This window comes from Scardinius erythrophthalmus, assembly GCF_964197995.2.
Source record: "Scardinius erythrophthalmus genome assembly, chromosome: 6".
Classification (NCBI taxonomy): Eukaryota; Metazoa; Chordata; class Actinopteri; order Cypriniformes; family Leuciscidae; genus Scardinius; species Scardinius erythrophthalmus.
Window position 1 is genome coordinate 47,462,812 of NC_138226.1, and position 23,595 is coordinate 47,486,406.

The 23,595-nt window shown below is 39.6% G+C and overlaps 1 protein-coding gene across 5 annotated transcripts in view; it reads right to left on the reverse strand.

Moving 5' to 3' along the window:
• Nucleotides 1-2,753: 2,753 nt before the first annotated feature.
• Nucleotides 2,754-23,595, reverse strand: part of LOC308692746 (uncharacterized protein) — a 33,436-nt gene continuing 12,594 nt past the window's right edge. For 2 of the 5 annotated variants that reach the window (XM_081369075.1, XM_081369074.1), the window contains exons 6-13: nucleotides 22,408-22,570; nucleotides 20,189-20,290; nucleotides 17,800-18,003; nucleotides 16,393-16,462; nucleotides 15,714-15,813; nucleotides 14,322-15,071; nucleotides 9,004-9,182; nucleotides 2,754-3,734 (exon numbers count right to left, since the gene is read on the reverse strand). In XM_081369075.1, the coding sequence (XP_081225201.1) occupies nucleotides 15,780-15,813; nucleotides 16,393-16,462; nucleotides 17,800-18,003; nucleotides 20,189-20,290; nucleotides 22,408-22,570 (573 nt within the window). In that variant the 3' untranslated portion in view covers nucleotides 2,754-3,734; nucleotides 9,004-9,182; nucleotides 14,322-15,071; nucleotides 15,714-15,779. Of the gene's footprint in view, nucleotides 3,735-9,003; nucleotides 9,183-14,321; nucleotides 15,072-15,713; nucleotides 15,814-16,341; nucleotides 16,463-17,295; nucleotides 18,004-20,188; nucleotides 20,291-22,407; nucleotides 22,571-23,595 lie in introns of those variants that run through there. The other 3 variants (XM_081369076.1, XM_081369078.1, XM_081369077.1) reach the window with 3 other exon arrangements.

Here is a 23,595-nt window from a genome sequence, read left to right on the forward strand (position 1 = left end):
ATGAGTAAATGGAGCAACCCCCTGGTCATTGTCCCGATGAAGAATGGATCAGGTTCTGCATTAATTTCCGCAAGCTAAATGCTCAGTTCAGATTTGATGCCTACCCTCTGCCTCGAATCGATGAACTGCTGGAAAGGATAGGAAAGGCCTGCTTTATCACTGGACCTGTGCAAGGGGTACTTGCAAGTGCCCCTTGATCCTTCTTCCAGGCCCTACACCTCCTTTAGGACTCAATTTGGACTACATCAGTTCACTGTTTTACCTTTTGGCCTATATGGAGCACCTGACACTTTTTAGAGATGAAAAGGACAGTGTGTTGCAGGGATGTGAAGAGTGGTCTGCTGCTATCTTGATGTTGTTGTTTACAGCAAAACTTGGGAGACTATCTAAGGCATCTACAACAAACCCTGGAGATTCATGCAGCGGGTCTGTCCTTGAACGTGGTGAAGTGCGGGTGGGCTCAACAGAAAACCAGCTATTTGGGGGAAAGCCTGGGCAATGGCGAATTGAGGTCTCAAGTGGACAAAGTAAAAGCGATTAGATGCAGTTCGCAACCGAGGACCAAGAAAGAGGTCAGGTCGTTTTGCAGGCCCGGTAGCGACGATTTATCCCAAAGCTACATCAACAACCAGTTTGTTGGCCAAGACAGAAAAGAATCCAGTTATGTGGACCAAAGACTGTGAGAAGGCATTTACCTTGCTAAAAGAAAAGATGTGATCCAGTCCAGTCCTTCAGAGTCCAGACTTCTCCAAAAGATTACTGGTGCAAGTCAATGCCTCAAATAAAGTAATAGGGATGGTACTGGCCTGAAGGAGAAGATAAACCAGTAACCTACCTCAGTAAGAAGCTATTACCCACAGAAACCAGGTGTGCCACCATTGAAAGAGAATGTCTGGCAACCAAGTGGTCCGTGGAAGCCCTCCGATATTACGTCTTGGGCTGAGAGTTAGATTTGATCAAAGGGAACTATTCATTTATTCATTCAATCTTTATTAAGGACACAGAATCCCGGTCCATAGTGTTAAAAGAAAACAAAAAGGAAAATAATAGTAATGAAAGCAAAAAAATTAACATAATACATTATTTACACATATAAGCAAGAGCGCCAGTGCATCCAGATTCTTGAAGTAAACCTGACCGAGCTTTTCCTCGGACAGACCAAAGCTTGTACAATACAGTTTGACTGATTCAGGACTCTACACATAAATGTATAGATACAGTGCCTAATGCCATCTGCACAAGATCTTATTCCACTGTTAATAAACATCTCACTTGCACTGCTGTGATACGGTACTTTCAATAGCATTCTCAGAGTCATTGTATGCCACCACCAGCGCCTGCATGCTCTTCTATTTGTAGCTGCGCCAGAGGTGCGCAGCATACAAAGGCGAGCAGAAACTTTTAAACAATACAGTTTCAACATTGGTGGTATTAATTTATAGATCATAAGAGTCACTTATTTTACAGCTGAGCAAATGACTCTTCCAGCGTTCACCTGAACGATATCCAAACTATAGTGAAAATACTATTTATTAGCAAGGTAACATAGATCAGCATTAAATTTATAAGCACATAACACTAGAACACTTCTCTTTAAAATACAAAGACTTTATTAATTACACAAACACATACACACACACTTTCATACGAGTTGCAGAAAGAAATAAAGCGAGGAAAGAATGAGTTTTAAGAGGGAGATGGTGAAAATCCCAAGTTTCTCTCAATATATGCACTTATAAGACATGACCGAACTAACCATCAATCATTAATTTAACCCTTCTATCGTTTCTTAGGCGGGTTATTACATTTTATATCAAAGCACCAGTTCACCTAAGAGTCTGGAGGCTACTTGCGTTTGTCTTTGCTTTGGGGATTTCCTTCTGTTGGCCACTAGAAAAGGGGGTTTCCCGGGGTGGTCACAATCACGTGGTGTGTTGGCGGATGGATGGAAAGTCTTTGACGTTGGAAGCAGGCTTTGCTGTCGAATCTTTGACCGAAACTTGGCAGCAAAACCTAACTTAGAACCGAGACTCTCAACGGAAAAGAAAAGAAAGAGATGGATGGCTTGAAAGAAATTGTTTAACATGTTCTTCTTTTCTTGATCTGAACTCGTTTGCCTGCTCATATAAAAATTAAAAGTTTAGTCATGATTTCTTATAAGGATACAATATATTTTACACAAATTTCAATCAAGCCATCTTCTGAATTATGAGCATATGATCATACTGATAGGAAAAAACGAAACAATCTCACAGCAACAAAGTTTGCATTCACTAAAACTAGACTAAAATGACCAGATATTTATTTGACTAAAACTTGATTAAACAAAAACATTTGATACAGGACTAAGACACTACGAGCCAGACGATAATTCATAATTCACACTTCACTCTTAATAGTGACTTGAATTCTGCAGATCACGGATCAGATAATTGCCTAAGTACAATCAGCCAAACTTGATCAACGATACCGGATCGAGAAAGCAAAAGACGACATTGAAGGAAGCGCCTCATCAGGCAAACACAAGAGTGCTTAGACATTTACATTACATTTAAACCAATTAAAACTTCCTTTAAGCAAGTACGGCACATGCGTTTCACAGACATGCCATACTTCACCAGAACAGGCATACTGAAACATGCATGATGAGACAAATACCTGATGTCGTCATCCACTCTAAACGTAGGCATTTTCAAGTCACGACTGAAACAATGTTCACCTGTGCATTCTCTCACTGAAGAGGAATCAAATCATTCAGTGCACGTTCTTTTATTTGTTATTTTTCCATTTACATTGTAGCATTTCACAGCAAGACAGAAGATTATCTGATGCATTGAACAATTGAATAAATGAAAGCAAATTTAATTTCACAAACATTTGTTAGTGGCATAAAACATTGCCAAGACAAGGGTATCTGCAAGTATGATGGCAAAATATATATTTTTCTGTCACTGAACAAGATTTCACTTTCCCTCAGAGTAAATGTACAGGTGATTTTTCTAAATCTCTTGGCAGACTTAGAATATTAAAGTATCTTAAGAGAAAAGGTTTGCGAATGATGTTTCAAGTCTCTCTGATAGGCGTCACACTGAAATGCTCCTCTCTCCAGTGTTAATCTTCATGTGAATCTCAAGGGTTGTTTATGTTGAGTCACTCCACCATAAAGGCACATGAATGAATTCTCATGTGGTCCTTAAAGAGTCCTTTTAGTGAAAAACTCTTCCCACACTTCTCACATGTGGACAGCTTCTCTCCGTCGTGAATTCTCATGTGAATCTGTAGATTTTCTTTTCGTGAGAAGCTCTTCCCACACAGATTGCAGGTGAAAGAGTTCTCTCCAGTGTGAAGTTTCATGTGAATATTAAGGTTTGATTTTTGATTAAAGCTCTTTCCACACTGTTGGCAGGTGAATGGGGTTTCCCCAGTGTGATCTCTCATGTGGACGTCAAGGCTTGATTTACGGATGAAACTGTTCCCACACTGTTGGCAGGTAAACGGCTTCTCTCCAGTGTGAATTCTCATGTGGACTTCAAGGTTTGACTTTCGAGCGAAACTTTTCCCACACTGTTGGCAGGTGAGATCACTTCTAGTTTTTGTCTTTCGTGAGGAAACCTTTTTTGTCATTGAGCAACTAAAAGATTTTTCTCCAGTTTCGAAATCATGATCTTTCTCAAACTCATTTTTAACTTCAGATTCATCCAGTTCTTGACTCTCCTCTTTCAGCAGCATTGGGTCTAAAGCAAAACAAAAACAAGTTAACCCTAGTTAAATGGCACACAGCAAAACATCAAACCCAACAAAGGCCCTGTTTACACCTGGCATTAAGAAGTGTTCTGGTCAATCGCTTCAGAAGTAAATGAGAGAGACACATTCAAGTGTACACCTGGGGCCTGATGCATAAACGTTGCGTACACAAAATGGCCATAGAAATATGCGTACAGAATTGTCCACGCACATTTCAGGATTTATAAAATATAAACTAGGTGTAAATATGTGCGTACCATAAGGACACTCTAGACTGTGTGTACGCACGCTTTTACTAGTACGAGTGAATAAATAAAGTAAACAATGCATTTAATATACACATTTAAATATGCCACTCTCACTAATGCAGTTCAGCGCTGAAATTTCATGAAATCATTATGCAGAAATTACAACATTACATGAATTTAAATAGAAATATTTGCAGTGGATGCTCTACTTTTTGAACATTTTTTTCTGTTGCATGGTACGTTTTAATACCAGTATGTCCAGAAACCAACATGACATCATGACTTTGCGTAAACATACACGCCACTTTCAAGTCAAATGGCGTGTTATTTATACGCATTTTGAGCTTTCCGCGTGTATGTCCACGCGCGTGTATGTGTACGCCGTTAAATGTCCGAGCGAAACGGAGGAAAATGTATATCTACATCTGGGGAGCAATATTTTTTTTCCTAGGATGGTAGGGGAACACTCATAAATGGTATTAACCCGAGTGATGGGTAGGTTTAGGGACGCGGTTGGGGTAGGTCATATATATTTATATACAGTAATGTAACGTAAATCAACGGCATTGATAAACACGCTGAAAAGCGATTATGCGTGTTGATAACACGCCAAAAATGGAAATACGAATTGGCGTGTCATACATACGCCATTTCATGAGATCAGTCTGCAGAAACAAATAAGAGGTATAAGAGCTTTATAAGAGGGTTGGCAAATTCATGGTCTGATTAGACGAATAGGTGTGTTACTGAGGTCGAACAACAAAGTGTAATGATAAGAGAAGTTCTGGATGTGGTGTGTGAATGTAGAGATGAGTCTGGACTAACTGACATCCTCTGTATGTGTACATATGTATCAGATGTCACTGGTTTAATCATACCACTGGCGAGATTGTTGAAATGATGGTCAATAATGCCCCAGACCAGAATATGATGCAGACCTGCCAACCTGTACGCATTTTGCACTGTAGATTCGCATTTTGACATCAAAATACGGTGAAATACGACTTCCTCTTTAATGTCAAGCGGGGATATCGGCTAATGATTATACTGATAGCAAAACGAAAGCAAGTGTTATTCCTCTCTCATTCCTGTTTAGTTTGGTTGGTTTCCCCAAGGGAGGACGGTGCTTGCAAAGGTAAACGGGTTTGATGTAGAAAGGTGAAATTGTGAAATGAATTAATTTATTAAAAAATGTTATTCTTGAAAAAGAATTATCGTATAGTAGGCCAATTTTGCAACAATATGTGATGCGATCGGGGAAAACCCACCACATGATGAAATTGAACCTATTACAGGTTTTGATATCATATTAAAGCTGGGTTCAAGCCCTTTCCAAATCTGGGTTTATTTCTTTCATCGTTATCTGAAGTCGGCTGATCGCTATGATTTTCAGGAACAGAGTTTTGAGAAAAACAGGTTTAATTAACTGTCGCGGTTCCTGCTAGCGGGACGACTGGCGCTCTTTTTTTATTGCTTTTTTTATTTCAGTAATCATCATAGATTAGGTATAATTCGAAAGCTTACGAACTCAAAACGAAAACGGTTTTGAAATTGGGCGATTGCGAGTCAGATCTTTTAAGCGAGCAGCTGCTTCAGACTCCGTTGTTCTCTTGTGCTCCCTCCGCATCTCACGATAACGTTAGATAATAAAAAATAAAAACCTTGAATTTTGCCAAGAAATATTCAGAGATGATAGACAAGATGTTATAGAATAATATTTTAATGAAAACTCAAATTTGACAAAAAAAAAAATAAAAAACCTGACATTCGATCTATTTTTAGACCTTACTGAAAACGTACCAGCGCGGCATCTGACGGGTTTCCCAGATCGCATCACATATTATAGTAATCTTATAGAAACGGCTACTATAGGCCTAGTGTTTTGGGACAGACTATAATGTACAGGTAATAATGTAGCTATCATATGAATGGTTGGATACCGTTTAATTAAACAATTGAATGCAATTAATTTATGGATATCAGTTTATATCAGCACACATAACATAAATATTGATCATGAAGAAACTGTTTTTAAGCAGGTGTACTGAAAGTAGTATAGCGTAGTAGTGCAGAGCAAGTGATATTTTAGAATCTGGTGAAATCATAGTTTTGCCTAATCACTTTTACAGTCTAACCTAAAATCATGAAGAGAGGCTTTAGAGTGTGTGTGTGTGTGTGTTTGCAGACTGTCGACGGCAGGTGGAGGGGAAAAAAACATTTAAAAATTGTGGCTGCTACAGACTCAGTGCCTAGAATTAAAGGGTTAGTTCACCCAAAAATGAAAATTCTGTCAGTAATTACTCACCCTCATGTTGTTCCAACCGCGTAAGACCTTCGTTCATCTTCTGAACACAAATTAAGATATTTTTGATGAAATCTGAGCCATGTCTCACTCCTCCATAGGCTGCTATGTGACCGAAACTTGCTGGCCCAGAAAAGTTATTAAAGAGATCGTTAATATAGTCCAAGTGACTCCAGTGGCTCAATCTTAAGTTTATCAAGCGACGAGAATACTTTTTGTGCGCAAAAACAAACAAAAATAACGACTTTATTCTACTATTCATTTCCTTCTCTCTGGGCCTCGTAGTGTTTTTGCGCTGCGCGTCTGTGTTGCACGTCATCACGCATCACACACATGACCGGCGTCGGCCAATAGTGAGCCTACGTGGTGACGTGTAACACAGACGCGCTGCGCAAAAACACTACGCGAACCAACTAGAGGTCGAGAGAGAAGGAAATGAAAAGTGGAATAAAGTCGTTATTTTTGTTTGTTTTTGCGCACAAAAAGTATTCTCGTCGCTTGATAAACTTAAGATTGAGCCACTGGAGTCACTTGGACTACATTAACGATCTCTTTAATGACTTTTCTGGGCCAGCAAGTTTCGGTCACATAGCAGCCTATGGAGGAGTGAGACATGGCTCAGATTTCATCAAAAATATCTTAATTTGTGTTCCGAAGATGAACGAAGGTCTTACGCGGTTGGAACAACATGAGGGTGAGTAATTACTGACAGAATTTTCATTTTTGGGTGAACTAACCCTTTAACTCACTCTTCTTACAACCACAGGATTTGAGACCAATCCGCGCAGAAACCCTTTACACATGAGCTGCCGCAGACCCTGCCGGGCCACTGTTGAAGATGATGTTTCCCGACGTTTGAGATAGCAAAACAGTCTGGCTGTGGCAGAGCTAAGACACTGCCATAGTAAAGACACCGGCCTGGCATGAGGAGGAGTGCATTACAGAAGCAATGAAGCACTCTCCACACAGCCTGGCTACAGATGGGAGCACAGATATGGAGGACATAAAAATGTACCCCACTGTAGTGAAGACTTTTAACGCCAGTCTAGGGAGGGTAGCTGTGATTTGTGAATCAAGAGTCTACTGGGAGAGCAATATTTGAACTGCTTGATGGTGAACTGACAAAGAGAGGCATACCATAGTCAAATTGTGTTAGCATTGTCAGCTTGATTGGTTTCTATGCTGTTTATATGGCAGAATATATGATCATGTAACATAAGCTATAGGGTAAGTGTACCCATTAAGCCCACTTTCAACTCTGAAGTCAAATAAAAAAAAGAGAAAATAATATTTTATGCTGCTCATTATTTTAACCAATCCAGTGATTTGTTACTTCCCTGGCATTTTTGATTGCTTAGCAATCCCATTTGGCGGTGTTGAGTTAGCCCCACCCACATGCTGTCTCAGGGGACCTCACACACACACACACCCCCCCCAAAACTGGTGTTTGGGGACGCTTCAGAAATCAACACATTTCTGCAATTTTCAGCCATTTCTTTGGTAACTACATTGATATTATGCCAGATAAGAGCTAAATGTATTGTTTTTTGTGTATGAACAAATATTACTTTATCATTTTATATCATTTTCCTTTAAATGGAAAGATGAGTTTTATTAGCTTGTGTTCAAAGCTAATCTCTAGGTCAAACCTTACAGAAAGATAGACTGCCAAAGAATTAAGCATGTGAACTGCAAATAATACATGTTCTGTGATTCATTTTACATTAATTTACAAATAAATACATCATAAATTGTTTTGTAGAGAACCTTATTTTCATAAATGAACTTTTTTTAAAGATGGGCTTAAATGGTACCGTGCTACAAAACGCATGCAAACTAGAGCCAACACAAGCTAACCCTGAATGAAAAAAACATAATATTTCATATATACACAATGATACTTAGTCCACAGTATATTTAAGCTCCATGCATGTATTTGTAAACATATCTTACATTTTTAAAGGAAAGCATTGTCTTTTTTCACCAGTACTCACTGTGGAACCATTTAAGCCCACCTTATGTGTTTCAATGAGGAATCCCTCTAATTGCAAACTTTGATACATTTTCTGAAAGTGTTCAATGATAACATTTCTGTCTTTACTAACCATTTAACCAGACCTACTCCCTTAATGTCCAACTATATTTAGATAGGCCACCAAATTACACACATTCATTCAAATGAGATAGAGCCCGTTTTGTCCTAAAGCCCCTAATGTATAACCAGGCATAATGCGGGAGACAAGCCGAGTTAAAGGAACACGCCGACTTTTTGGGATTTAGCTTATTCCCCGTATCCCCCAGAGTTAGATAAGTCCACACACACCCTTCTCATCTCTGTGCCGTAACTCTGTCTGACACACCCACCGCTAGCCTAGCTTAGCACAAAGACTGGAGGTAAGCGGCTCCAGCTAGCATACTGCTCCCAATAAGTGACAAAATAACGCCAACATTTTCCTATTTACATGATGTGATTTGTATAGATACTATATGGGGTTTAATGTTACACAGAATAATGGTTTTGTTTAGGCTATTTCCATATTATTTTCCTAATTTAATGTGCTACATGTCATAGTAATGAATGCCCAACATGGAAGTATGAGTTTCTCAGAGGCTCTTGAAGCAACATTAGTATTAGCCTGGTCATGTGACCTCAACAAACATGTCTGTCCTCATCTAGCATTGTCTGAATAAGGATTGAATGAAACTAACCTGTTTGTTCCTCAGTCTCTTCATGTTTCACGCTGAACACTTCTTCAATCTTCAGGTCTTCACTCTCCTGTTTAATCAACGCCATCTTTATAATAGTGTGACGTGGATCTCAGATGTTTCTCCAGGAGTTTTCTCCTCTGAGAGCGTCTCAATCAGCTCTAGTTCAGTAGTTCAGCGCACTGGTGAGGGAGTCAGTCAGAGGGAGAGTTAATGGACTACAATCAACTGACTACAAAAACTACAATTTTATAAAAGAATGAAATTATACTTACACTTCTTATAATTTATAGACTAAATTAAATGGATAAAACTTTCATGAAAACATTGCAGTTGGTTTGTAAAAGTGTGTTTGTGTTTCCGCTGCATTTACACCATCTCGACCAGCAGATGAAGGTCACAATCGTATAATCCTGCAATACCAGAGTCTGCAGGTTCAGCTTCATCTTTCCACATTAAGCCCCAATCACACTTCGTTCTTCACACACACTCTAGCGTATGTGTACAGTCGAACGCATCGTCTTTCAAAGTATACTGCATCTGATAGTGTGTGTGAACACAGGCGGTCGACACACGCGCTCTGGAGAGTTTCATCTTTGTCCAGTGTCTGCGCTATTTCTCTCCAGAAGTAATGTGTAAAAATCTTCTACACTGATCTCAGTTGTGTGAGGGTGTATGTCTAAGAGTGTGTAGTCATGCCTTAATTTGCTAGGCTTGGTAAATGTTTTTATGTATTTAAGTTTTAATTATAACCGTGAAGCACTTTGGGCAACAATGTTGCTATTAAATGTGCTATATAAATAAATAAGAGTTGAAGTTGAAATACCCTAGTGCATACGTTAGCAACTGCGTTCAGCGATTCCTGATGAGCGTCCCCCGCGCACCGGCCTCGCATCTGACATGAACGGAGGAGCGACGACAGTGAAGGACAAGAGAGGACCAGGCCTGGGCTTCATGGTGTGTGTGTGGCAGTCGTCCGTGAGGGGCTGCCGTCTTTACTTTCGTTTTGTGTTTATTTATTTGAATGATTATTAAAATACGTTGAACGTTCGCAAGTTCCCGCCTGTCTTATTCCTTCCTTCCTCTGAACATTGCTACACTTGCTTTTAATGTTGTAAACTGGTGTGTTTTCATATTATTTAAATTATTATCATAATTTTTACCTTTTACTGCACTTTAAGTCGGTCGCACACAAGATGAGAAGCGGCTAATGAAGCAGAGACTCATAGACAGAAAATAGCTTTGTGATTTTGTGATTCTGAGGTAGGGCTGGGCGATATGGAGCAAAAAATATATCTCGATATATTTTGCTATATCTCGATATACGATATATATCTCGATATCTTTACAGGAAAAATAACCCCCCAAAAACTACTGCAAAAACAAATATGCCAAATACCACAGTCTTTTTTTATTGACGTGCAAATAGGTAGGCTGTTCATGTAGGAACAAAGTGCTTCTGCGACATTAAAAAAAGAAAAAAATCCCTGTATACAAAAATAATAATTTAACTGTAAAATAAAGGAAGAAATAATACATATTGCACTATTTTTAATAAACCTGTATAGAAATATCTAAATTACTAATTTTGGCAAATAAATAAAAAGAAAATGCCATATATCCCCCCAAAACTGCACAACTGTAGAGTAAAACATTAATAAAAAAAAGTGATAAAAATGCATCTAAAAATTGACATGATTGTTACAAAATCACACTGTCTGGGGCCTCTGGAGAACTCAGAACAACTGCTAGCATAAAGTTTAAGGTAAAAATAACTGCCATTAAATTACAGTATCTTACTACTATGCAATTAGATAAAATGTTCATTCATTACATCGCTTTACCTCTGTCTTTATCCACCTTTATCCTCTTCTCTTCTTTTTGACACTGTATATAGCAGAATAGGTAACTTAGGCTAATGCTAATAATGTGTCATGTAAATTCGGCCATCCGTCACAATCAGGAAACTTTCACCGTGTCTAGACCTGGCGCGAGCTGCCAGGCCCGTTTCTACAGGGGAGCATGTTAAGTGTGAGTGTGTTAAGCGCCCTCAAACAAAAGCAATGCGGCGAGAGGCGACGCTACACAAAAAATTACCAACAACAACTGATCGCGCGCGCGCTGTTTCTGATGCACTTCAAGCACTCGCTGGGGGGGGAAAGATTGATGTGCCTGACCGGACTCGGGGGACTTGGTTGAATGAGACAACACGCGAGGGGAGGGGGAACAAAAGCAAGGAGGCGGAGGATTGCGGGGGCGAGCGCGAGCACAGCACAGAAGGCAAACAAGCAAATTGGCGAAATCAGAATTAAATATAAACAATATATCGATATATACGATATGTCAAAATCCATATCGAGTTTAAAAAATATCTCGATATATCGTAAATATCGAGATATCGCCCACCCCTATTCTGAGGGGCAAGATGGTCCAGATAAACTGGGTACTGACCCATCTTTCTAGAGCAAGCGTTTTGCGAATGCGTTGAGCTCAGAGATTTGAGAAGTCGCCGTCAGTAAAGTGACGTGTTGTGGGCTTGTCAAGCTGAGCGCGGGCGGACAACGTATAATATAGGCCCTGTCCCAAATGGCACACTTCATATGCACTTTCGGTCTTGTGGACTTACAATGTCAGCCGCGTGCGTGTCCGTTAAGTCTGTGAGACCGTAGGGTGTCCCATTTGTCATTTTAGGCCTCAGAAGAGTGCTCGCGAGTCTGTGCGGACTCCGCCCCCTGTGCGGTCGACGTGTGCCCTCGACCATAGACAGTATATAAACTGGACACAGCGTGCCTCCACGTCCCCCCAATCGCCTGCGAGCTTCTCCTCCTGTCCGTACGGTAATCTCTCTACTGTGCGACAGAGAGTCGCGTGGTTATAACGCAATCGTTAGCCTAGTTTTACAAAAACTGCTTCTACGGGGCCATAACATAAGCTACAAGGTAATGGAGCCTTTTATACATTTTCTTGTTTCTTTAGAAATAAATAATGGACAAATGGAGTCTTCAAACGCCTCAGATGTAAAGTTATTCGCTGTCAAAGTGACGCCAAAATGAATGGGAGTCAATGGGATGCTAACAGCAGGTGATGGTCCGCTAATCAATGGCGGCGCCTGGGGAAGCTTCAAGAAAATATGAAACCCTGCCCCCCTGCCCTCGACGCGCACTGATGCGGACTTCTTCCCGACAGTCAAAGCGGCATTACGTCACGAAAGTGCGGACTCGTAGGAAGACCACGAGTGCTTAGGGTGCCATTTGGGACAGGGCCATAGGTGGGCATTATGTATTTTCTAGTGAAGTAGAAACGTAAAGCAGAAGGATTCGATACGCAAACGATTCATTAACACAATTATTTTTGGGGGGAGAAAATAACTTTATTTATCATGCACTTTTTACTTCATTGCAGAACGTTTAGGCTACTTTTACAACCAGCTCTATTACAGCGCATGAAAGGGGCTATTCGAAAAACCATTTAAATAAATGCACTTTTAAAAACAGAATATATGGGCTAACTTAATTGAAACAAATTAGGTTAAATAAACCAAGAGGGTTACCAACTGTTATGGTTAGGGTTAATATGCATTTTCAGTTACAATTTACTGTTTCAATTGCTTAAATTTATCAACACAAACACAGAATTGAACAGTAGGGGAGAGTGGGGTGATTTGTGCCAGGGGGGGAAGTAGTTCCACCCCTTGTTTCTGGAAAACCATAGAATAATTTGGTCATGTGACCACATAATTTTGAAAAGCAATCACTTTTACTCATCCTCCAAAGAAGAGAGATACATGGCATGAGAGTTAAGCAAATTTTAGTGCAAAAAAATGTTTTTTCCCTTTCAAAGTAAATTTTCTATGATTAAGGTTTTTTGATTGTAGTGTCTGAACAATTATAGACAAGTTTGAAAACATTTCACACATGTTTTAGTGCTTTAGTAGGCTACACAATGAGTCTATTCAGTTAGCATGATGTTAGCTCTTAACTGCTGGATCATGCTAATTATTCAAACTTGTGGGTCTGGGGTGATTTGTGCCAAAGGGCCTGGGGTAAGTTGTGCCAGATCCAGACCACCTAGAGACCTACATACTCACAGGGGATAATCTTGAGAAGTGAGGAGATGGGCATGCCTCATCATTGTTTGACTTAGGCCTGCCTGCTATTTGTTTAATTTAGCTAACACTGATTTCAGTTTTGAGTTTGCACTGTTAATAAAGAGAAGTTTTATTCAGTTTTTAAGAGGCTAAGTCACAATAGGATGTTTAGAAATTAGCCCAGTCACTTTATTCTTATATGTTACATAATTGACAGACAGCGCTATGTCAACAGGTATCTATTGCCAAAGCCTTTTTGCCTGAAATGATTCACAAATATCATATATTGTGTTGCTATGGTGCTCTAAATGGTTGCTAGGGCGTAGCTTGATAGCTTCACAATGATCCTGAGAGACTGATTGGTCGTCTGAGTAAAATGAGCCCGCCCCCTTGTCTCTGTGACACTGTGATCCAGAGTTATGTTCAATACAAAATCCCTATGCAATTGACCATAGTAAGAAAAACGCATGCTATGGTATTCCAGGGTGACAATATCTAAATAAACCTTAAATGAGTAATTTTGTATTGAATTTGTCTTGCTTTCATATAGCATACGGATCATAACAGTAAAATGTTCTGTTTTACTTCAGAAAGCACTGGCACAATTTACCCCAACATATTTCCCCAAAAGGCACAACTTCCCCCGCACCAGGGGCAAGTTGTGCCATGAGACCACTTTTTTCCCAAAAGCTATATTTCTGAAACAATTTATTTCAGATCCAAAGTTATTATTCTCAGGGATGCACAACATCCTGAAATACATGTACATCCTTAAGTTGAAGGCATTACTGCCATGGCCTCACTTTAAAGTCACTTTGAGTAAAAACTGGCACAACTCACCCCACTCTCCCCTAAGTGCTGTAAAACTGCTAGTCCAAACTCAACTAGTGTTTATGCGGTGCTGAAACTGCAGCCTCTGGTATTGCAGATCATGAACTCTTCTCAGTGAAGCACTCCGATATATGCATTTGGTTCAGTTGACTTGGAGTTTCTCCATCACAACTTCTACCAAAGACTGAATTCATGTTTAAACTGATTCACGATAAAGAGGGCGATATCAAACACACCTCGTCTGTTACTCGTGTGTTTACTCACAGAAATAACGCTCATAAAAGTTTCATATAAAGCATTATATCACATTAAATAATAAATTCGCAGTGCTTGTTAAACCAAATAGAACGGTCTGAAGGGACTATATCTATTTGAAAACATTAAATGTCTAAAAATCACAAACCTTTCTTCAGCAGATTCACAGCGGAGCGCGGCGCAGCCTTATGACGTCACAGCACCCCACCAAAATAAAAGTCCTGGTCACAGGCTAAAATCACTAAAGTGCATGGGAATTTAGACTATATACAAAAACACATACAAGTAAAGACGTAAAAAACATGTTTAAATACATGCTATCCATTAATGATGATAATATAAAACAGAGATAGACTGATGACTGATGATTAATGTAAGTTTATTAATTTATTTGTTTAGGTCAAATCAGTCCACACTAACTGATTATAGATTTACAGACACATTGACTGTGGGCTAATAGGTGCTTTAGGGAAAATGAATAATAATAACATGGCTTAATCTGATTTTTTCAGCAGTAAACACATCACTAATGTATTTAGTCGCAGTGCATATATATGTTTGCTCTTAAATGACAAATTATAAACAATCTTAAAAATCAAGAGTATATGAAGAAACAGAGCCAGTGCCAATTTCAAAACATTTTGTGAGTCAGTCATCAAACACAGAAAACAGAAAGACAATGTGCTTTCCAAAGCAGTTTCAGAAACACAACACAAGAATACACCAGAACTGATGAAAGAGTCTCTGCAACTATCATACAAGGCATCAACTTTACAACACACACACACACACACACACACACACACACACACACACACACACACACACACACACACACACACAGGATGAACTTTGCATATTTTCACTTGGCTCCCAGGAGTTTTCCCAGTTTTTCCCGCTGTAAGAGAGCATAAAGTGTTACTGGAATATAAATACTGTACAATAAGACTGTAGTTTTCAGGTATGAATGCATTTTTTTATACCATGGTAACTTATTGGTTTCAAAACATAATCCATATCATGTATTTTGTACATTATATAATGTAATCGTTTGAAATGTCATTATTCACACTGCACTCAGAGTGTGTCGGACAGCAACAGATCTTCCACTGATCTGGGTTTGTGTTCAGAATATATTATATATATATATAATATATTATATTCTCATTGTTCAAGACAACAGAACTACAATGCCGTTCTCAACAAAGGCTTGATGAAGTAAATGCTTGAATCTAAGAGTGGTTGAAAACATTAAAGAATAGATAAAAATAAAAAGCTCGTAAAGGTGTGTCGAGATCACAGCTAGTGTTGTCTGTAGAGATGTGTGTAACTACGGCACTTACGATATTAAATAACAAAAGTTTGTATTTATTAATCTGATATTGAATGCACTTCACTGTCAAACATCATGAGATTGTTATTTGACTTGCTTGACAATCAGACTTTAGTGTCACTGATCGAACGGCAACTTTATGTTTATTATGTTTCTCTAAATAAATGTGTGTGTAGTTTCCTCCAGTGAAGGTCAGATAACACACACCCCGTCCAGAGCGAGAGCGCCTCCTCACGAACACGGGAAACATGAGCTCAATCACCGCAGGTTCAGTCACACGTCTGCTGAACGCCAAACACTACACAGTCTAACATCAGAAGAACACACAGCTTCAGCATGATTAACTTCATCACTATATTATCAGTGACACTTTACAATAACATGAATGTATGTAATTAATATGAGCATTACATTTGTTACAGTATTTCTTAATCTTTGTTAATGTTAGTTAATATAAATCATTGTTAGTTCACAGTGCATTAACTAATGTTAACAAGACTTTAATCAAGTATTAGTAAATGTTGAAATTAATATTAACTTAGATTAATAAATGCTGTAGCAGAATTGTTCATTAGTAGTTCATGTTAACTAATGACCCTTACTGTAATACTTTCCAATATTATCAATACAATTTTGAAATATATGGACCTGCAGTTTTTATTTCTGTCACACGACCACTGTTATGAAGAAGTAAAATAATTCTTATTAAAATCCACATTTGAACATTATAACATGAATTATATGAAAACGTAAACCTCACATTAATTATTGAGTATATTTGGTAATGTTTTTTTGGTTTTTTTTCGACATACACATAATATTGTTATTGTCAGTGTGTTTTTGTTGTTCATTATTTCAGAGGTTTTAAATGCTTCATGAAACAAACCTCCCGGAGTCTCGTCCTCCAGATGTGTGTGTGGGGGATACGGCCGAGTGTTTATGCATGATGGGACACTCTGAAACACATTAAAGGATATGGTTATCATTTATAACAGACACAAGTTCAACAAACATCTTCTAAACATTATAAACCACATCAATTTAAAATGAAAATCTAAATTTAACTTAGTGTAAACAACAGAACCGGTTTCAGTGACGTTACAGTAATATGGCAATGACCAGTTTTGAGACGTGGGAATTCCCATCACACACACACACACACACACACACACACACACACACACACACACACACACACACACACACACACACACACACACACACACACACACACACGTGTTTAAGTCTGTTTTTATTGTCTTTTACATGCTCATGATAAAGTAGAGATCTATTTTTCCTCAAGTTACATCTTAGATTGATGTTTTTGAAATGCTTAATTTCATATTTCATGGTTCGTATGAATACGGGGAATGATTAAAGCAACACACAAATATGTAGTTTAAATACACACATATATTTCACTTTGTATATGTAACCATTGGTTCCTTCAGTGCGTTTGGCTTCCAGACTCATTGGTCTCCTGTACAGAAGCAGTCGTGTGCAAACCTTTAACGGTTACATTATACATTACATATACATTATATAATTTATTATAATTTATTAATTATAAATATTTATAATAATCATTTATTATATAATTTCATCATCAAGCACACTGGCTCACAGCACATGTAGTTCAACATTCACTTCAGTTTGTTATTCTTCTTTAGAGATAAATCGGAAGTCTCGCATATTCAAATAAAAAAATGTTGCAAAATAAGATGGATCCTAAATCTTCATTTTTATTTATTTATTTAATTAGCAGACGCTTTTATCCAAAGCGACTTACAAATGAGGAGAACAATAGACTCAGGTCAACAGGACAGCGCTCGGGTGCCGTATGATGATTACACGGAAGAGCTCGCTGTCAAAAACATTACAAATATTGGAAACACTTTATAATAAGGGTCATTAATTAACATGAACTACTAATGAACAACAGCATTTATTAATCTTTGTTAATATTAATTTCAACATTTAATACATTATTAAAATCAAAGGTTGTATTTGTTAACATTAGCTAATGCACTGTGAACTAACATGAACAAACAATGAACAGCTGTATATTTATTAACTAACATTAACAAAGATTAATAAATACTGTAACGGATGTATTATTGTTAGTTCATGTTAGTAAATACATTAATGTTAACCTTATTGGAAAGTTTTACCAAAATATTCACTTTCAGCTGATTAAAACTGTGTCACAGTGCAAAATAAAGATTCATATATCAAAAAATATTTAAAAAATCCACACATCCTCAAATACACACACACACACACACACACACACCTTTAGGGTCTGCTTTCCTCTTTACTGGCCGTTTTCCCCGTGAGGAAGACACTGGGCCTGGACCTCCAGTGGAGCGTTCAGCTTCAGGAAGAGGAGAGGAGATGAAAACAGGAGGAGTGACGGATGAAGATGGAGAGGACGACTCTGATGATGATGTTTGAGTCTCGGTCTGTGAACTCTCTCCCATGATGCTCGCTTCTCTGTCTGTTGGAACGATAACACTGTGATATGAGCCTTAGCATAAGCTGCTGTAATCAACATCTATCTAACGGCTGGAATACACTCTACAACCAGTCACCTCTGCTCTGGGCACAACACACTGAAATATACAGTGTGTGTTTGTGCTTAGGAGACGCATGACCAATGAGAACAATGTGGCCTGGTTTCACAGACAGGGTTTAGATTAAGCCAGGATTAGGCCACACCCTCTGGTGCTCTTCGATTAGGCCACACCCTCTGGTGCTCTTCGATTAGGCCACACCCTCTGGTGCTCTTCGATTAGGCCACACCCTCTGGTGCTCTTCGATTAGGCCACACCCTCTGGAGCTCTTCGATTAAGCCACACCCTCTGGTGCTCTTCGATTAGGCCACACCCTCTGGTGCTCTTCGATTAGGCCACACCCTCTGGTGCTCTTCGATTAGGCCACACCCTCTGGTGCTCTTCGATTAGGCCACACCCTCTGGTGCTCTTCGATTAGGCCACACCCTCTGGTGCTCTTCGATTAGGCCACACCCTCTGGAGCTCTTCGATTAGGCCACACCCTCTGGTGCTCTTCGATTAGGCCACACCCTCTGGAGCTCTTCGATTAGGCCACACCCTCTGGTGCTCTTCGATTAGGCCACACCCTCTGGTGCTCTTCGATTAGGCCACACCCTCTGGTGCTCTTCGATTAGGCCACACCCTCTGGTGCTCTTCGATTAGGCCACACCCTCTGGTGCTCTTCGATTAGGCCACACCCTCTGGTGCTCTTCGATTAGGCCACACCCTCTGGTGCTCTTCGATTAGGCCACACCCTCTGGAGCTCTTCGATTAGGCCACACCCTCTGGTGCTCTTCGATTAGGCCACACCCTCTGGTGCTCTTCGATTAGGCCACACCCTCTGGTGCTCTTCGATTAGGCCACACCCTCTGGTGCTCTTCGATTAGGCCACACCCTCTGGTGCTCTTCGATTAGGCCACACCCTCTGGTGCTCTTCGATTAGGCCACACCCTCTGGAGCTCTTCGATTAGGCCACACCCTCTGGTGCTCTTCGATTAGGCCACACCCTCTGGTGCTCTTCGATTAGGCCACACCCTCTGGTGCTCTTCGATTAGGCCACACCCTCTGGTGCTCTTCGATTAGGCCACACCCTCTGGTGCTCTTCGATTAGGCCACACCCTCTGGTGCTCTTCGATTAGGCCACACCCTCTGGAGCTCTTCGATTAGGCCACACCCTCTGGTGCTCTTCGATTAGGCCACACCCTCTGGTGCTCTTCGATTAGGCCACACCCTCTGGTGCTCTTCGATTAGGCCACACCCTCTGGAGCTCTTCGATTAGGCCACACCCTCTGGTGCTCTTCGATTAGGCCACACCCTCTGGTGCTCTTCGATTAGGCCACACCCTCTGGTGCTCTTCGATTAGGCCACACCCTCTGGAGCTCTTCGATTAAGCCACACCCTCTGGTGCTCTTCGATTAGGCCACACCCTCTGGTGCTCTTCGATTAGGCCACACCCTCTGGAGCTCTTCGATTAGGCCACACCCTCTGGAGCTCTTCGATTAGGCCACACCCTCTGGTGCTCTTCGGCCGTTTTTGACAGAAAATGTTTACGTTTGTTTTTTTTGTTTTTTCACCGGAATGGTTCAAAACTTGGTGAAGGTTTTGCCCCTGCAGCCGAACACACTCTGACAGAAAGATCATTTTCTGTGATATCAGGCTCAAATTTTGAACACAACTTGTTTAAAGTTATGGTTGTGATTAACACCATATGGATGCTTTCACACCTGCCTCATTTAATTTGGTTGAATCGCACTAGAGTTAGTTTTCCCCATTGGTGCGGTTCGTTTGGGCCGGTGTGAATGCGGCGATCGCACTCGGGTGCGCACCAAACAAGCCTAGGTGATCTCGGCACGCTTTCAAAAGAAACCAGGAGCGGTTCGTTTGTGGTGAGAACGTGATCCGACCTCGAACAGAACCAACTGCCAAAGAACTACGCATTTTTGGACTAAGCCAGTTGCCGTAGTGCATTATGGGAAGAGGAGAAATGTGTGTTGACAGTCTGCACTTTAAGCATGGCAGCTCGCGGACAGACCTGGAGTTGTGCGGAGCCTGATAGAAATTATTAACGTTATTTTCGAGCCGCATCCTCGCTTGTACAAGAACAGGTCAGATATATTGCAGATACTGTACCGTTACAGGTGAGCTGAGATGTGGACTCCGTCTCAGTCTGTGTGTGTGTGCTGTGTGTGGCCTGCGGACGCTTTCCCAGCATGCTTTCATCCGTGTTAACCACTGTTGGAGAAATACCACTGCATGAGAATAACAATCGTTCAGCAAAAATAAATACATCAAATAAAGTGTTATTATGGTTTAAGTTTAAGTCCACCAATGGGTTGCATTTAATAATGTAATATCAATTTGACAATCAAAATAATACAAGGCTCAAGTTTCTTATGTTTTCTTTACGTAAAATTGAGGCTTCAAGGTCAAAAGGTTGGGAATGTGATAAATGAAATGAAAGTGTCGTAAAATGTTAGTCCTATTGAAAAGAGACATGTTGTTCACATATTAAAGCATTTTTCTAAACCTAAGGTGAGAACAACTTAACTCTGCAAATGTATGTGCCGTCAGTACTACTGTCTTATCACATTAATTCTCAAATCAATAAAGGATGCATTAACCTGTTAAGCTGCAACCCCACTTTTGAAAAATCCCCAGAAATGACATACCCAAACTGAAACAGATACAGTTCATGAACCCTTTGTACTAAAAGCACAAGTATGATCTCATTTGAAAGCTGACACCTGGCAGTTTATTGTAAATGTAGAATTAATTATTGTCATAATGACAAAATTGTTATAAATGGCTTCAAAGTTTTGTAAAGTTATTAGAAATTATTTTTTATGAAACATCCTCATGAAAATAAAATTGAAGTTGGCACTGTAGCAATCTAGAAATGCACTACAGCTAATGCCACATGTCTAAACATTTTATGTTTAAAATCTGAAGATAATAAGTCTAAAACTCTGTATTTAGTTAAATGTTTTTCAAGACCATGTCAATGACTTTATTTTGATTTGACGCTAAGATGCTTCTGATGTTTATTGTTATCTTCTAACCATCTATCCAGTATATTGTCTTTATTGTTTTGTGGTGCAAACGAGCCCCATTCAGTCTCAGTCTCCCCCTGCACACATTCACACCTCTCCAGCCAGGTTATGGCTCTAAATATGCATTTCTTTTGTCTGCATTATAGTTACTAACGACTGGCTATTCACAGGCTATTCATAGGGTTTCAGTCACTAATTTCTTTTCTCAAAGTTCACCCTTACATTTTAAACTGTATCTAATGCATTTCTTCAATAAAGAAACTTTCAGTAAGCATTCGAAAAATAATAAAAGTATAACTTCAAGATGGCAGGTGCACATAGGGCTAGATAGCATGTTAGCTTAGCACACCATCAATACACGACAGTTTATGAGATTAAAACCATGTTTGTGCTCCAAACTTACTTTATAAAACGCAAGTTAGTATTTTAAATAATCTTCTGTGATCTAATTTGGCTTCAGATAAAAAAATCAGAAAGAAAATATACTATTGTATGGTATTCTGCACAATGACAGTCTATATAGATTAGCATTACATTATAAATATAATCTATTATTGGAAATACCTGGCATGGCTTGAAAAACACAGGTAACTCAAATATCATTGCAATCATGTTTATTGTCTTCAAAATGTCTGTATCTGCATGTTACAGCGCGATCTCTGTAGCTTTGTGTGTATCAGTGACGTCCTGGAATGTCACATGATCATGGCTCTTCATGTTCCATATATGGACTATTGTGCATATAGCGCCCTCAGGCTATTGGTATGAATTGAAAACCCAGCACATCTCAGTAAGAAGCGCTCATAATGATTACATCAACGCATTTGGGTAGAAATTCAATAAATATTATTCCTGTCAATAGAAATCTTATGTAAATCTATGAGAATATATCAATATTTCTCCAAATCTGCACATTTTTGAGCTAAAGCCCTGAAGGACGTTGTTTTGTCAATCGCTGTCATGACGACAGCACGGGAGTTTTTTTATGAATGAAAGCGGCTGACGCGCATAATTCATATTATAGGTATCGACTCATTTTTTCATTTCATAACTCCTGACACAAATTAAGACATAACTGTCACTATGAGTTTCTCAGAATACAATAGTGGTCAAATACTGAAACTTGAGTCTTATATCTTTTTAATTATGTATAGTTTGTCAAGGTATAACATTAAATCTGATAGTAACTTTGAACTATATATAAAAAAAAACGCTTCAGTGTGCCCGCGCACTGGCAACGGTTAACAGGTTAATAAGCAATGAGCATATGTGCAAATGTAGCATGCATTGGATAATCACCATTGAGAAGACTCTCATACAGCCTCTGTATGGTCAGAAAAGCCTTGTGTGTGTGTTCAGTGTCCGTCTTCCACGGACAGAAGCACTCGGCGGAGAAACCACTGGAGCCTCTCCGGGCCAGCAGGAGCACTGGGAACCGCTCCAGAAGAGCCCACTTGTGGAGCTGGAGGAGATTCACCCATCATCACAACACTGAACATCAGATAAATAACTACAAGTTCTCTCTCTCTCTCACACACACACACACACTTGCAGGATGCTGAGTGTTAAGGGTTCAGGGAGGTTCTATAGAGGGATTAAATAACTTTTTCTAAAGAGACAATAAATCCAATAAAGAAATATAGCTGCAAGCAGCAATTATCGGGGCCAAGCAGAATAAGACGACAAGACATGCCAACATGTCTGAAAGTGTCAGACCAACTGCAACAATGAGCAATTAACCCCCTGAGGTCGACGGTATCGCCGGCGATACCAGCTCGCTTTTTTTTTATCAGTGTAAAAGAAACTCATAAATACTCTGTTGACTTTGATTTTCCATAGGAGTTTCATACATCAATCAATTCTGTTAAATGTGTATTATTTTTGTGTATACTCACAATAAAAACAGTGTTGTGCTTTTCGGCAAATAAAGAAAAATAAACACGAAGCGAGTTCTGCCTTCTCTCTGTCCGTGTAGTCCATTCTGAAACGCGTCCGAAAATGAACCATAACTCAGTGAATACTTCTCACACATACATGTGATATATGTCTTTATGAAGCTTGAAATCTCTTCTTTTAAATGAAGTAATTTATATAAAAAACAAATATTCTAATCTTGTGAAATCTGTATTAAAAGAGAGCGATTCCAGTCGACCTCATTAGAGCTAATTCAAATGTAATGTGACTCCGCCCACGGAGAGCGCGCGCTATTCAAACGCAAATGGCTGAGGTAATCCGCGCAATCCTGTGAACGCCCCCCTCCGTATCAGCTCGAGAAAACCAAAACACAAGTTTATTCAGAACATTACTTGCTTACACCGTCTCGCAGCGCTGTGAGGAATAATGAGGAATACGAGCTGAGGAATACTAGTAAGTTTTTCCTTCTCGGGTTTCTGTTTATGAATGAATGAACGGCATAGATGCGCGCTGTTTACCACAGCTGGCAAAAACAATATTACGTGACAGTTCTCCATTATGGACGCGAGCTCT